The sequence below is a fragment of the Rhipicephalus microplus genome, chromosome 9 (assembly GCF_043290135.1).
Source record: "Rhipicephalus microplus isolate Deutch F79 chromosome 9, USDA_Rmic, whole genome shotgun sequence".
NCBI classification, from domain to species: Eukaryota; Metazoa; Arthropoda; class Arachnida; order Ixodida; family Ixodidae; genus Rhipicephalus; species Rhipicephalus microplus.
This window is the reverse complement of record NC_134708.1, coordinates 62,678,129-62,694,106: the sequence shown is the minus strand read 5'-3', so window position 1 is coordinate 62,694,106 and position 15,978 is coordinate 62,678,129. Positions and strand designations below refer to the sequence as shown.

General features: G+C 42.7%; 1 protein-coding gene across 2 annotated transcripts in view; it reads left to right on the top strand.

Moving 5' to 3' along the window:
* Positions 1 to 13,549, top strand: part of LOC119163284 (uncharacterized) — a 32,350-nt gene extending 18,801 nt beyond the window's left edge. The window contains exons 1-2 of one of the 2 annotated variants that reach the window (XM_037415243.2): positions 8,136 to 8,236; positions 11,544 to 13,549. In XM_037415243.2, the coding sequence (XP_037271140.2) occupies positions 11,814 to 13,361 (1,548 nt within the window). In that variant the 5' untranslated portion in view covers positions 8,136 to 8,236; positions 11,544 to 11,813 and the 3' untranslated portion in view covers positions 13,362 to 13,549. Of the gene's footprint in view, positions 1 to 8,135; positions 8,237 to 11,543 lie in introns of those variants that run through there. The other variant, XM_037415242.2, reaches the window with a different exon arrangement.
* The last annotated feature ends 2,429 nt before the right edge of the window (positions 13,550 to 15,978 follow it).

The following is a 15,978-nucleotide window of genomic DNA, read 5'->3' as shown; positions in this document are numbered from 1 at the left end:
GGGCAGTAACAGTTACGACATGCTGTTAGTAACAACAAAGATAGCAAATGTTGCCACCCTCGCCGTTCTAACTACATTTACTAGCAGGATTGCAACATATGTGACAAACCACTACTACCACAAATGTAGCAGGTACTCCTACCTTATTTTTAAACGGAAGACTATGACAAGAACGAATGAAACGGTATACAAAATTAATGGAATACGATTACAGACGTGTCAATTTGTCCGCCAAAATTTAACAAACAGCGGTAACATGGCAAACTACTAAACGTTCGATGGCAGTAAAATAAAAAAAAACTTCATAAATAGTTACAAATACCAGCAACAAAGAAAAACAAGACACACATATGTATGACAATTACAAGGGCGGTGCTATGACATTTCAGACCAGAGTCGCGTTCACTTAAAAAATAACATATGCCGGAGCTTATTTTCGATGATGAAGAATGCTTAAGCTGCAGATAAAGTCCCGAAGCGAGTGAGCCTATCTGGATGACAAAATATGGTCCTAGCAAGGCATACAGTAAACATTCACATCGCAGAACCACTCATACACGAAACTGATGAAGCTTGTTGAATGATAAGCAGCATATATACGCAAGATACGTCACGAGTATAGCTGGGACACAAACGCAGAAAGGAGAGTGATAAGATAAGCTGTAACAGAAAAAGTGGATCTGAGCAATGTAAAAATAAATGTTTGCTTGAAGCAGCACAAGATGAAAAGATAGGTGTGTTGGCAGGAAGCCTGGTTATATCAAGCAGTTTATGCTATCCTTTTGGTCACCGCCGAGGCTCGACGGGAATGAGATACTAATCAAGATATTTATGATATACTTATCTTGTTACTCATCACACATTCATATGAGGAGGTAGAGGAGCAAAGGGGCTGAAAAGGCCATGACGATGCAATTATCTATGGTCTATTTTATGTCCACTCCCGACCGAAGGCTCAGTGATATCGAATCGACGCTGTCCTGCGATAGCCGATTTTATAGTCTTGCGGACTATTCCTGCATTCACCAGTCTGCCTTACGCTCTGCCCTCTTCGACTAAGTTTCATATTTCTTGGTTATCTACATCGTCCTCACTGACCATCGTCTATCTGCCATGTGCGTCACTTGACGCAGCCGTGTCCAGTTTTCTCTGAATGCCAACAGCCACCCCTGTTTGCCCTCCGTTAGAGTCTGCTCTCTTCCTTTCTCTTAGTGTTTCGCATGAGATGGTTGGTTCCGTTGCATGCTTCATATGGGCCTTAATTTATTCCCGCGTTTATTTGTTATTCCTAGAGTTTCTGGTTTCCTCCATGCCTTTACGCAACTCATCAATCTCTCTCCCTCTCTCTCAAGTTTCTCCCTGATGCGTTTGGCCGAATTCAATGGTTGTACACACTTTCCACTTCAGGCACAAGCGTAAGTTGTTTGTCATGACTTGGGCAATGTCTGCGGCGTATGCGCTGCAGCCCATCCTCCTTCTATGGCGAACTGACTTTTTATGAGCCCATAGATTCTACACAAACAGCGGTAGGCGCCATCGACCTACTAAGGCGCTTGTGGCGTCGTCGCAGCGCGTAGGACTCGCCCAGCCCAAGGACCACCACCCTCTATGATCACGTGATGACTAGCACATCAGCTGCAAAGCTGCCTCCGAGCACAGCGCTATTCTAGCCACCCTAACAGCGCGTCACCACAAGCGACTCAGTATGTTGACGACGCCTGCCCCTGTTTACAAATGTAAAATAGGTCTACAAGTTCCAATGTTACTCGCTGGCCTAGACTTGTGTATGTTTTCATAGATTTACTGGGATACTTGCTAACTGAACTCAGAAACGGAACACTGTTTTCGATTGCTCTATCACTAAAAGAAATAGATTTTCTTCCGAACGTTGGCACACGTGTTGTTCATGGCGCGTTATCACGATGATTACTCGGGCGTTAGGTGAATTCTGTTTTCTTTGATTTGTATTTTCTCGTTTTTGTCAGATACTGCTCAAGTATATATTGCACCGTTTCCGCAAATAAATCTTGTTGTAAGTCAGTGCCGCTGTATGTCTCCTTCTTTTCTTGTCCCTTGTTATCGGCGCTGTTTTTTATGTGAATCATGTCGTACCGACTCGCCCAAGCAACAATTACGTTAACTGTTTCCAGCACGTCGTACATTGTACTCAAGTGCAGTCTGTCAGTGTGACAAAATAATTGCCAAAACGAAAATAAATGTAATCATTCGTCTGGCCCGAGTGAATAGATATAGAGATTGAGCGCCAAAATACGAACCTATGCCAGATCGTATTAAATTCAAAATGCAGTCGATATACTAAAGTTACAAGCTGACGTCAAGCTTGTAACTTTAGTAGCTAGCTAGCTAGCTAGCTAGCTAGATAGATAGATAGATAGATAGATAGATAGATAGATAGATATATAGATATATAGATATATAAATAGATAGATAGATAGATAGATAGATAGATAGATAGATAGATAGATAGATAGATAGATAGATAGATAGATAGATAGATAGATAGATAGATAGATAGATAGATAGATAGATAGATAGATAGATAGACAGACAGACAGACAGACAGACAGACAGACAGACAGACAGACAGACAGACAGACAGACAGACAGACAGACAGACAGACAGACAGATAGATAGATAGATAGATAGATAGATAGATAGATAGATAGATAGATAGATAGATAGATAGATAGATAGATAGATAGATAGATAGATAGATAGATAGATAGATAGATAGATAGATAGATAGATAGATAGATAGATAGATAGATAGATAGATAGATAGATAGATAGATACGCTCAACGTCACCGCAGTTCGCTAAGAAATGTTTCGCATTTAATAGCCTGTTTTATCACCTCTGTGGTTTGCTCAGCCATCCTTCCGCGCCAAGCTGACACCATCCTTTGTATATCACTATCAGGCCGTTGTTCACGTCACTGAAAAGAACATCTCCTACCAGATGTCCTATTTCTGGTGCTGCTTCATTGCTTGATCATGCCATATGTAATTTCTCGCCCTCTCCCTCTGCAGAAGTAATTGATGTGAACATCACTGATCATTATTCCATATTTCTTGCTTTCAACGTCATGAAGCCATTTGATCCACCAACGCGTGTTACTTCCGTACTTGACCAGGAATTGTTTTTCAATGCCATTATTAAAACTGATTGGTCCAGTGTTACGTCCTTATGCAATGTAGACCAGGCATTCAACAAGTTTTCTTCCCTTTTCCTTAAAACCGTAGAAGAATGTACTAAAACAGTCAAATGTAAAAAGAGGTACAAATATCCTAAGAACCCATGGTTATCTGAGCGACTGCTAAAAAGTATGCGTAAAAAAATAACCTGTCATCATCATCATCATCATCATCATCATCATCATCATCATCATCAGCCTGACTACGTCCACAGCAGGACAAAGGCCTCTCCCATGTTCTGCCAGTTAACCCGGGCCTGAGCTTGCTGCTGCCAATTTATACCCGCAAACTTCTTAATCTCATCTGTTCACCTAACCTATTGTCTCCCCCTAAACCGCTTGCCTTCTTTCTGAACCCAGTTAGTTACCCTTAACGACCAGCGGTTATGCTGTCTACGCGCTACATGCCCGGCCCATGTCCATTTCCTCTTCTTGATTTCAGCTATGATATCCTTAACCCCCGTTTGTTCCCTAATCCACTCTGCTCTCTTTTTGTCTCTTAAGGTTACACCTACCATTTTTCTTTCCATTGCTCACTGCGTTGTCCTCAATTTAAGCTGAACCCTCTTTGTAAGTCGTCTGGTTTCTGCTCCGTAGCTAAGTACCGGCAGGATACAGCTGTTATATACCTTCCTCTTGAGGGATAGTGGCAATCTACCTGTCATAATTTGAGGGTGCTTGCCAAATGTGCTCCACCTCATTCTTATTCTTCTAGTTACTTCAATGTCGTGGTTCGGCTCCGCGGTTATTACCTGCCCTAAGTAGACATAGTCTTTTACAACTTGTAGTGCACTATTACCTATCTCGAAGCGCTGCTTTTTTCTGAGTTTGTTGTACAATACTTTCGTTTTCTGCAGATTAATTTTAAGACCCACCTTTCTGCTCTCCTTGTCTAACTCCGTAATGATGAGTTGTAATTCGTCTCCTGAGTTACTAAGCAATGCAATGTCATCGGCAAAGCGTAGGTTACTAAGGTACTCTCCATTAACTCCTATCCCTAACTGTTCCCATTCTAGGCATCTGAAAACCTCCTGTAAGCACGCGGTAAATAGCATTGGGGAGATTGTGTCCCCGTGCCTTACACCCTTCTTGATTGGTATTCTGTTGCTTTCTTTATGAAGCACTATGGTAGCAGTTGATCCCCTGTAGATTTCTTCCAGGATGCTTATATATACTTCATCGACGCCCTGACTCCACAGTGTCTGCATGACGGCTGATATTTCTACTGAATCAAACGCCTTCTCGTAATCTATCAAGGCTATGTATAGTGGTTGGTTGTATTCTGAGCAATTCCCTATTACCTGATTGATAGTATGAATGTGGTCGATTGTTGAGTAGCCTGTTCGAAATCCTGTACAGAAAAATAAAAAAACAACCATTTAGCACTGCTTTCGCTTCACGGTATAAAAATACTCGAATGTTCTTTCGTGTCTCTTGAATAATGCCAAGAAAAAGTATTATGATGACCAAATATCTAGTGAAAAAAACAACTCTAAAAGACAATGGCAACTCTTAAACGATTTTCTAAATCGATCAATACATAGTTCTCCTTTGCAGAAAGTCATATATAAAGGCGTTACACATGATAACCCTGCAAGTGTTGCTCATGCTTTTATTAATTATTTTTTCGAAATTTTTAGTGAAAAACATAGCAGTTATTGCTGTAATCTACAACGTCCTAATCATTCTTTTGTTCTTTTCCCCGTGAGCCCTGATGATTTTCTACAGCAATCAAAAGTCTCAAAGAAACCGGCCCTGGTATAGATAAAATCTCAGCACGACAGTTAAAACTTGCAGTAGACATTATTTCTGAACCATTTTCTATAATTATAAACCTTGCGTTCAAGCTTGGCAGTTTCCCTCTTATAAAAATAGCCAAATTCCTCCCGATCTTTAAGAAGGGTCACAAGCAGTCTATTTCTATTTATCGCCCCACCTGTATTCTTTCTTCCCTAAGCAAAGTCATCAAAAAACTGTTAATAACTCGGCTAAACAAGGACCTTAATAAATTTAATATACTGAAGCCCTGTCAATTTGGCTTTCGCGCTGGAAGTTCTACTAACCTTGCTATTCTTTCCCTATCAGACTTCATCAAACACTGCATAGACGCAGGATTTGTAGTAGGGTCAGTTTTCTTAGATTTCACAAAGGCATTCGATACCATTAATCATCTCATTTTATCCAAGAAACTCGAATCATACGGTATTACAGGTCCATCCCTCTAATTTTTAAATAGTTACCTCCATAACAGAAAGCATACTGTTTACATATCGGGCTCATTTTCTTCTACTAAAACAATAAATCAGGGGGTTCCTCAAGGGTCATTACTGGGTCCGTTACTTTTTTTACTTTACGTTAATGACCTTCCTGACATTATACACATGGCTCACTGCGTTTTATATGCTGATGATACTACCGTTTACATTGCTGATAGATGTACTGACAACGCCGCTAATAAATTAAATGCTGTACTTTGTAACGTGTCAAAATGGTGCCTGGAAAATTTGTTAATTATTAATCCAAAGCTCAACGCAAGTTAACTTCCTCACCACAGCTCACGGTTGACTCTCATTTCATTAATATCAGTGACAGTGTATCTTTTCTTGGCGTTCACCTCGACGCTAATTTTAACTTCGCTCTCCATATTGCTCACATTAGAAAAACGATAGTTTTCGGCATTCACGCATTACTCAAAGCTCGCTCATATTTTTCTCATAAAGCACTCCTTTCACTTTACTTCCCATTCATTCATTCTAATATCACTTATGGCATCGCATCACGGGGGAATACTTACCAGTGTCATCTTTCATCCGTACAACATCTACTAAATCGAGCTATTCGCGCTATTTTTAACTGTTCTCACGACAGTAGCGCCGCTCCTCTTCTTGAATTCAATAAAATCTTAACTGCTAGCTGTCTATTCAGGTTTAATCTAATTATGTTTCTGCATAAACAAATAAGAAATCAACTTTCTGCTAATTTCATTGATCCTAAGATGTTAGTTAATACTAACACAACCAGGTCTGCGGCCAATAATAACTTTTTACTTCCTAAGGTTCGTACTAACTATGGTAAATAATCTTCTCTCTTCTGTGCCATCACCATACGGAATAATTTGCCCACTTCGCTAAAATGCAAAGTTTCTTTATTTTTCTTTAAAAACTCATTAAAAAAGTACATGTTAAATAGTTGATCTATCTTCTTTGTGTTGTTTTATGCTGTAATATTTGTTTTTTGTTTCCATGCCTTTTTGTTTTCATTCTGCTTTATATATTTTTGTTTCTACGATTCTAACAGCTGCTTGTAATTTATTATTTGTAATGATCACTGAGGGTCCCATTGCAGTCTTGTACTTTAGGACCCTCGTCTGTATATTTTACTCCCTGTATCATCCTTTTATGACATGATAATAAACTGATTGATTGAGGTGGCTGCTGCAGCATCGTCACCCCGTCACCTGCTATGGTGGAAATTGGTTGAAAACCTGAAGTGGAGGGGCAGCGTTCGATTCGTGGAGGAAAGAAAACCTTCCTAGGTGGCTCGGTTAGACAACCTTGTTTCCATAGGTGTATCAGCCGGGGGGAGCGGCAAGGGGGGCGCGAGCCCCCACACTGATAAATGTTGGGGGGCCAACCCCCCCCCCCCCCCTTTGGACAGGGATCAGTCTTGGCTTGCCGTTGGGAAACCAACAGAGAAGGTGTAGTTATTCATCATAAGAGTAATCACTCAACTATGTCCTTACGGGAGAATGACATTGTTACGATCGAATATATTCTGCTGCGATGATTTTACTTACAGGCTCAAATATATATATATATATATATATATATATATATATATATATATATATATATATATATATATATATATATATATATATATATATATATATATACCTTCGTCATCCATTCCCATCCCGCAATACCAAATTTGCTATATTTGACGCTAGCGAAACGGCCGCGAGCGTTCATGAGCGTGGTTAGGGTATGTTGCTTGCGTTCGCATTCAATCATGTCATACCATACCACTTTTGCATTATGTCATGTGAACGAAACCACCGGAAGAGCTGCAGGAACACGAAATGTAAATCATAACATTCATAACATATATGTCATTATTTTCATTTTATGACTAGTCAAATATGTTCTTCATACAGTCATGTCACGCCATACCAGGTTTGGTATTGATAGCAATATCGAAACGGCTAGGAGAGCTAAAAGTCGTAGACAGACAGACAGACAGACAGACAGACAGACAGACAGACAGACAGACAGACAGACAGACAGACAGACAGACAGACAGACAGACAGACAGACAGACAGACAGACAGACAGACAGACAGACAGACAGACAGACAGACAGACAGACAGACAGACAGACAGACAGACAGACAGACAGACAGACAGATAGATAGATAGATAGATAGATAGATAGATAGATAGATAGATAGATAGATAGATAGATAGATAGATAGATAGATAGATAGATAGATAGATAGATAGATAGATAGATAGATAGATAGATAGATAGATAGATAGATAGATAGATAGATAGATAGATAGATAGATAGATAGATAGATAGATAGATAGATAGATAGATAGATAGATAGATAGATAGATAGATAGATAGATAGATAGATAGATAGATAGATAGATAGATAGATAGATAGATAGATAGATAGATACGCTCAACGTCACCGAAGTTCGCTAAGAAATGTTTCGCATTTAATAGCCTGTTTTATTACCTCTGTGGTTTGCTCAGCCATCCTCCCGCGCCAAGCTAACACCATCCTTTGTATATCGCTATCAGGACGTTCTCCACGTCACTGCAAAGAACAATTATTAATTTGGTCCGAGTATTTTATCTCTTGGAGTGCGTCAGGCGGTGCCCTTGATACTGCGGCGGCGGCGCACTCGGAGTGCTCGACGTTGAAGAGTTTGCCGAAGTCGCATCAAGGTACGTCGGCCCCACTTCGAGTGTACAACGCAACGAGGCTGGAAGTTTACGTATACGTAACAGCGGTACGTGTTGATGGTATTTAAATACAAGTTCACTGGTTCGCTTCGCTGACGTTAGTCGTATATAGTTGCAATTTATAGTAACTGCTTTTTTCCCTCGCTTAGTATTTTCTTTAGTGATCGCTACAAAACCAAAAATGAAACCAAGTGTTCTATTCTGTGCCCCTTTGTTTTGTTGGGCTCCCTGCTGAAAATGCAGTCACGGTGCAAATCGCTTTCCTTGCGTCACTGCTATAGAACGCTAAGGGCCTCAAACTCACCTCAGCTAGCCAGTCGCAGCCAGCAACTTCTCTCCCGCAAGGGCCGGGACATAAGAGATTGGAAAGGCGGGTAAGGGAAGGTCGTTTTAAATGATTCTCCGTGAACGTTGTCCATCGAAAGAAGACATTCTCATACATCCTATATGAATAATTTCTGAAAGTGTTTTCACGTGACCTTTAGCACATAAATATCGATCTCTACAATAAATTATGACCTTTAACACAAATATCGATTTCTACAATGACTTAAATCTGGACACCGGTTTGAAGAGTGTTGGTTCAACGTTTATGTTTCAACACTGGAGACCACTTAGGGTACTTCAAGCAAAAAAAAAAAATGCTTTCATTCAGTTAAAGTTGTGTTAGCGCGGAACATATAATTTATTGATATTTGGGGTTTGACGTCCCAAATAAAATCACCGTATGATTATGAGAGACGCCATAGTGGAGGGCTCTGGAAATTTTGACCACCTGGCGTTCTTTAAGGTGCAGCCAAATCTGAGCACGCGGGCCTACAGCATTTTCGCCTCCATTGAAAATGGAGCTGCCGCAGCGCGTGGCATATATACTTTTTGAGAAAATAAAACATTATTGTGTATATATGGAACGAAGACGAAATATGTCCGCGGGACGCGTGCAGCCCATGTTCTGCTGGTTTAAGATCCATGTACGATCCCATCCGCACAGTTGCAGAAACAAACATGTGCAATAAGCAGTTGCTGAACATACGTTCACAGTATACCTGGAATGCCAACTCAGATATCTCTAAGATGAAGTCCTTTTATACAAGAAAGCAACCTAAGGTAAATTACACTTGTTCGCGAAACATGCGTCAGGAAAACGGAATTGTTTGCTACTTAAAACACCCTGTTGTCAGTTAAACGTGTTTGGGTAACGCCACCTATCGATTACTAAATCAGCCCCCCCCCCCCCCCCCCCGTAGGGCCTGCTCTGCGGTTTATAGGGCTGGGTCTAGTTGGTGGAACTTTTTCCAGTTTTGGGCCCGGTCCGTCTCCCAGTTTGCGTCACCTGGCCGCGAAAACTTGAGTTCCGGGCCCGAGCCAAAAATCAGGTCCCATGCAGCGCTGTAGTGCATATACACACAGATTTCGAACGTTCATTCAAAAGCAGGGGACCGGGTAGGATTGAAGGTCCCATTCCTAGCTGCACATATGCCACAGTTACATCGACGCTTTTCGTGGAGCAGTTTAAGTGCTTTTGTATATTTGGTCAAGATGGCGCCGTATGCATTGCTTCAAGTGGAACGATACAGCTGTTACAGTTGCTCGAACCGCAACTAAAAGCTAACGCAACGCTATCTATTCACTCTTTCAAATATGTAGCGTGCTATTTAGGGAAGGCTCACGTGTGAAAGTATAGTCGGCTGCAAAAACTGTCACAGGCATATTGGATAATTGAATGAACACGTTGGTTTAGTGACAGGTGAGACAAAGGCCTTACCATGTTACCCGCATGCACTCCGCACTGCATGGGTATACTTGATGAAAAGACAAAAAAAAACTGCGCTTTCAAACAGCGATTTTGGAACTGCGCACGCTTTCAATTTTTATGAAAAGGAACACGCGAGTGCGTGGCTTAGCTGCGCACACCCTATCCACCGGCTGCTTGCAGCGCGTTCGAGCGGGAGCTGAAGCAACCACATCCTCTTTTCGTGTCATCTAGCGGCGAGCAAAGGAACCAGTCATTCGTGATATTGAATTAGCGGCAAGATATTTGTCCGTCACGGTAGATCAGCGGATACGATGCTTGACTGCTGACCCTAAGGTCGCCGGTTCAATTCCGGCCCCGGCGTTCACATTTCGATAGAGCAGAAATGTTAGAGGCCACTGTACTACGATATGTCAGTTCACGTTGAAGAACACCCCCAGATCGTCAAAATTTCCTGGCCTTTCCCCTACAACGTCCCACCTAATCACATCGTGGTTGTGGTACGTAAAGCCACAAATGTTATTGTCATGTGGTTGACTTTTGAATTCCCAACTTTCTGGTGATGGTGTGTGTTTTCAAACCTTGCTCACAGCTTTACTTTCCGGTTCTTGATGACGTACCCATGTTTCATCAACAGTTAGAATTCGCTGTAATAATCTAAATCCATGAAGACGATAATTGCGACATGTTTACGACAGGGGGGTCTTTTTCTGCGCTGACAGTTCTTTTGATATGGACAATCTGAACACTTCCGGAAAGTAAAATGTCATGTAAAATGGAATTAGTTGAAATGTCAGTGACATGGCATATAGAGTATTGGCGATTTCTTCCATTGTGATTCCTCTGATTTCCATCACAATATCCTGAACTTTCAAAATGTCCTCTATCCCTGATTTCGACGGCCTCTTTCCTAGTCACAAAAACAAGCTATTCCGTGTTTGAAACTTCATTAGTAGATCACTCTTTGCTATGAACAACTCTTACCTTACAGCGCTTGCGTTTGACTAATAGTTTACGCAGGTTTAAACCACACGCAAACAAAAAGCAAATCACTGCTCTCAGCTTTCCATCTCGGTGCAGGTTACGGGGTGTGGTGCATACCGACAATGGAGAACCTGTCATGCTTAATGGCCCGCTACACTCTTACGACTAATGCGCGAATAAGAGCGACAATTTCCATAGCGGTGGATTTGGTAGCACAGTAAGGTGTACTAGCAGTGCTACCAAACTGGTGAAAAAAAAAGTTGCAAAAGTTTCTTTAAATTTATCGTTACCTCATAGCTGTCTCGATAATATTGCATCCCGCTAACCTTTGCCAGGAAACCAAGTGACAGGGTAAGAAATTGAGAAAGTGCATCAAAGTCTGTCGTACCGAGTGAAGAAAGTTTTATCTAGCAACAATGCGAAAGCCTGATTTAGGTTACACTGCAATTTGTGAAACACTGCACCGATCTTCCCTACAGTTCTTTAGCATCAGTATCGTCACATTTATGCACGCAACGCAACATTTCCTTGCTTTGAACTGAACTTGAAATTTGTAAAATCTAACAACTGATGCTGATGATATTTCAATGCTTTTTTTGTCTCACCTCTTTATATAGGCATCACGAAGACTTCATCTTGTTGGGGACCCCACCTGAAGCAAATATTCCTGTCATCTGATTCTTCTTATCTTTATAGCGGCGTCTCACACAGCCAGGCTTTACGGATACCGTAAGCACTGACGCCAGCTGATGCTGAACTGAAGATCATCGATAATTATAAGGGTGCGACAAACTTCGCTTTTCTTCCTACATTAATTAACGTGGTGCGTTTTGAATCTACAAAGAAAAAAAGGTATATTCTAAAGAAGAAACGTGCTGGACAAAGTTATGTCTCACTCTGTCTTCCACAATACTGCCGTCGAGGGAACATTTCGAGAAAGTATACCGGAGGCCTCTACAGAAGTATCAAACCAAGAAACACGGGATGTAACTCGCCGGACCAGTTTGTTGACGCCAAGTGACACTCTTTCATATGAGAAGCTTTCTGATGAAGATGCCGTCTTGCTCCGGCGGACGTTGAGTGCAAGGCCACCAATAAAGTCCATTTATCTCGGACAAACCTCGCTCAGCTCGTTCAAGATTGTTTTCACTGGCCTGGAGGAAATTCCTTCGCTCCGAGAAATCACTTTTGGTCTCATTGACTGCGAAAGTGAGGATCTGGACATCGCTCGCTGCGCAATATTTAAAAGCCTGCGCTCGTTAGACCTGAGCTGCGTCAAAGTGGGAAGGAGATTCGGGAAAGATGTTGCCAACTACATTCGTCAGAGCAAATTCTTGGAAGAACTACGGCTCAGCCTTTCCTGTGGCGGCGACGAAGGTATTGCGATCATCATCGAAGCTCTAACTTTAAACGACACCCTCAAGACGTTTACGTTGACCAGAATGGGGCCGTTGGCCGAGCTCGTAAGTTTTCACTGCGAGCCGCAATTATCCTCGGACGTCTTGAATGGCTTCGCCGAGATGCTCGCGTCCAACTCGTCACTGGAGCTGGTCGATGTGAGAGGTGTGTTTCCCGTCGAAAAGGACAAGGTTTCGTCATTGTTGGGGCAGGAACGTCACGCTGGTGTCTTCAAGAGGCTTTTTATCGAGTGGCCCGAGCAGCTTCTCCCTGAACTAAGCGAGCTTGTTCGCCAGGAAGCGTGCTATTCCAAGTTGCATGTTATCGTCTCATCCTCTGTTGACGAAGGAGAGCTCCGGGAGTTCTTTGATGCCGTGGCCTCCAACAAGGCGCTCGTCGAGCTCCACTTTTCTCCCTACCACGACGAGTTGGACAAACGATGGTACGATGACGATGTCGAGGCGGTGGCGGAAGGCATCCTTTTCGTATTGAAGCGCACGACAACACTCCGCAAAATCGGCATCTCGGTACCCGTGCATAACGGTCACGTTCTCAGCATCTTCGATGCTTTGAAAGAGAACCGTAACATTGCGGCAGTCTCAATACACACTGGAGGGCTGACGGACGGTCTGATGAAGTCTTTGGCCGAGTTGCTGGCTGTGAACAAAGCACTCGACTTCGTGAGCCTCTACGATTATTGGGGACTCATGCCTCGCGAAGTACGAAAGGTCCTGCAGGCTTTGAGGACGAACTACACTTTGACCACTCTTTTTCTGGATTGCGAAATGGACCATGAGGATGACTATTTCATGATGCGCGAAATAAGATCACTTTTGGATAGGAACGTTAGCCTCATGGAGCGGGCTGCAGAGTTCGTGCTCTCGGGAGCTGCCGTCAGCGACAAGGAAGGCGCGGATGCCCTGAAGAAAGTGCAGGCAAGCCCCAGACTAGTGGAGAAAGTGCGGTATACAACAGGCGATACAGAAGAGGCAGCGATGGAAGCAGTACTGTCCGCTCTGGCTCGCGTGTCTCTTTGAGCGTGGCTCCTGCAAAACAGGTGGTCAGTAATTAAAAAAGTGTGGCCACGAATACCCGGAGATGAGTTCATTATGCCACAAACGTCTCCTGTATACGCAGACAGCTCTCTTCAAGTGTGAAGCGTAGTAAACTTGGATAAGTTGTTTTGTTTCTTTCTGGGAACTAAAAAAATGATTTGATTTTTTGACATGAAAGTCTCTTTTCGCATGTTGCTCCTATTGACATCGACACTATAGTGGCGTCAGGCTGCTGTGTCAAATCTAATGACCTCACGCATCAGTATGGCTACTTGTTACAATGTCAGACACCAAAATATATATTCAAAACGACCGCTTGTTTACGGCGAGTCACCGTAAACATTCAGAAAGGCCACATGTGACAGTAGCGGAACAAGAAGCAGAGCGGAAGTAGTAAACCTGAAAATATCTTGCACAAAGACGTGATGCGACACTCATACTCAGAGTTATTCGATCACACTAAGTGCGAAACTGCGTCCCGAAACCTGGACACGAAATTGACCGATCTTTTGGGCGTTTCCAGAAGGTCGCGCTCTCTGAAAGCAATAACGCAAAACAAAAAAATTCTTTTATTAGTTTTTTTATTCAACAGATGACGCGACGATCTGCACACCCCACAATCTCGGTCAACGGCGTGTCCGGATTTCGCATGGAGCCATGGGGACTTTCGCAACTCGGATGACTGAATAACTCTGACTCATACAGAGTTGTGACGTGTGGGCGCAGTGTAATAGTAGCTTTAAAAACATACTTTGATTATTTTTTCGGCAGGCGCTCAATGTTATCAGTACATTTTCAAGACTGTTACGTGCTTGCCCTATCGTTTCAATCAATATTGATTCTGGGGCTTAACGTCCCAAAACCACCATATCATTATGAGAGACGCCGTAGTGGAGGGCTCCGGAAATTTCAACCACCAGGGGTTCTTTAACGTGCACCCAAATCTAAAAACTTGCAGTTAGTGAGTCGTTAAAAATAGTTGAAAGCAAAAAGAAATGAACATGGGCCGTGTACGTAGTGCGTTATCTGGAAACAGCTGGTCAATGAAAGGATCGACCACCAATTTTTACTGTGCCCATTTTTATTAGCGTGACGGAAAGCTTACAGATCAGTGAGCCGAATCAAACAGTATTAAAGTGGAAAACGCGGCGAAATATTTGCAACCAGAGTTTCGGCATCTGCAGGTAATATGAAGTTGTGTGCTCACATGCTACGAACAGTGAGAGTGTCGGAGCAAGAGCGGATAGTGTTCGAGCAGTGTCATTTACTGCACATGCGTGCACTAAGCGCCCGTGCTTCACGGCTCGACTTGGTTCACTTATAGTGGCTGAAAGTTTTTGCTAGTGTCGCGAACGGGTGCCTTCTCAAGCGGTGGCAGAGAAACCGAATTCTATGCACCGCGACGCGGCGCTGTGTGTTGCTGGCGAGTTTAAGCAGGAAATTGCCAAGGAAAGGATCTATGATAATACTCGGGTAGTTATCTACTGTTTTAGGCCAGGACGGGAGTACTGCGAACCAAGACATGTCGGGTCAAATACGAAGGGGTAGTCACGGTATGAAGTACACGCGGAGAGGAAGAGGAAACTGCCGAACACTTGATAATGTCCTATATTTGCCATCATCCTATATTTCATCATCCTATATTTCATCATCCTATATTTCAGGATGATGGCACAGAGTTTTTCAAAGCACTGGGGTTTAGGGACAGGGAGGGCAAAATAGACTTTAAGCGGGTAGAATTAACTAGAAGGAGGTTATCTGATTGGTGGCTAAAGTCAAGGCACGAGTGAAAATTAAACCCTTCACTGCAAAGAACGAGTCCTCAACCTCACTATTTAAAGAAAAAAAGAAATAAATCTAGTTTGTGGTTCACTAAGTATCACGCCTTGGTGACGTTAGCCACCACCCGATTTAAAGGGTACAGCCATATCAATCCATCCATTCATTTGAGTGACGGCGGATGTTGACGACGGGGTGCAGCTGGCGGCAGTGAAACTGCGTCCCCTGCCGCAAAACAGCTTCCCGAAACACTTATTTTAACCGTAGATATTGTCCCTAATTACCTTCGTGGCAGGGATATAAGGAAATAAAAATAATTTTTACTATTCATATAGCCTTCTACAGATGCACAAACTGGGAGTTCGACGTATTTTTGCCGTGCGCACACACTTTTAGTTGTCTTTGGGTAGTATCTGCCTTGCAATGCATTTTTACCACTGCTTTCTTCCCCCCCCCCCCCCAATTAAGGTAGATGTTTCAGCAGACAAAGACTGGAATTGTACACAAGTAATGTACTGTTCTAGGTTTGACGCGATATATTTTTCGAGTGGCCTGCTCGGAATGTACATGTGTCACGTTGTGGGATAACATAACTTTAAAGTTTCCGCACTGAAGGTTCTACAACGACTGCCCCTGAATCGGGGCACACACACAGTTTTTTTGCTTATTTCGGGCGAGAGTGTTCTTATCGCTGGCGCCTGTGTTTGGAGGCATCGCCGCGCCGCGCAGGCGCGGAAGCGGCGCCGACCCGTTTCGCCACAACGTCATCTGTAATCATAAACACATTCCTGATCTTATTATGTTAACCCTTGATGTTTTA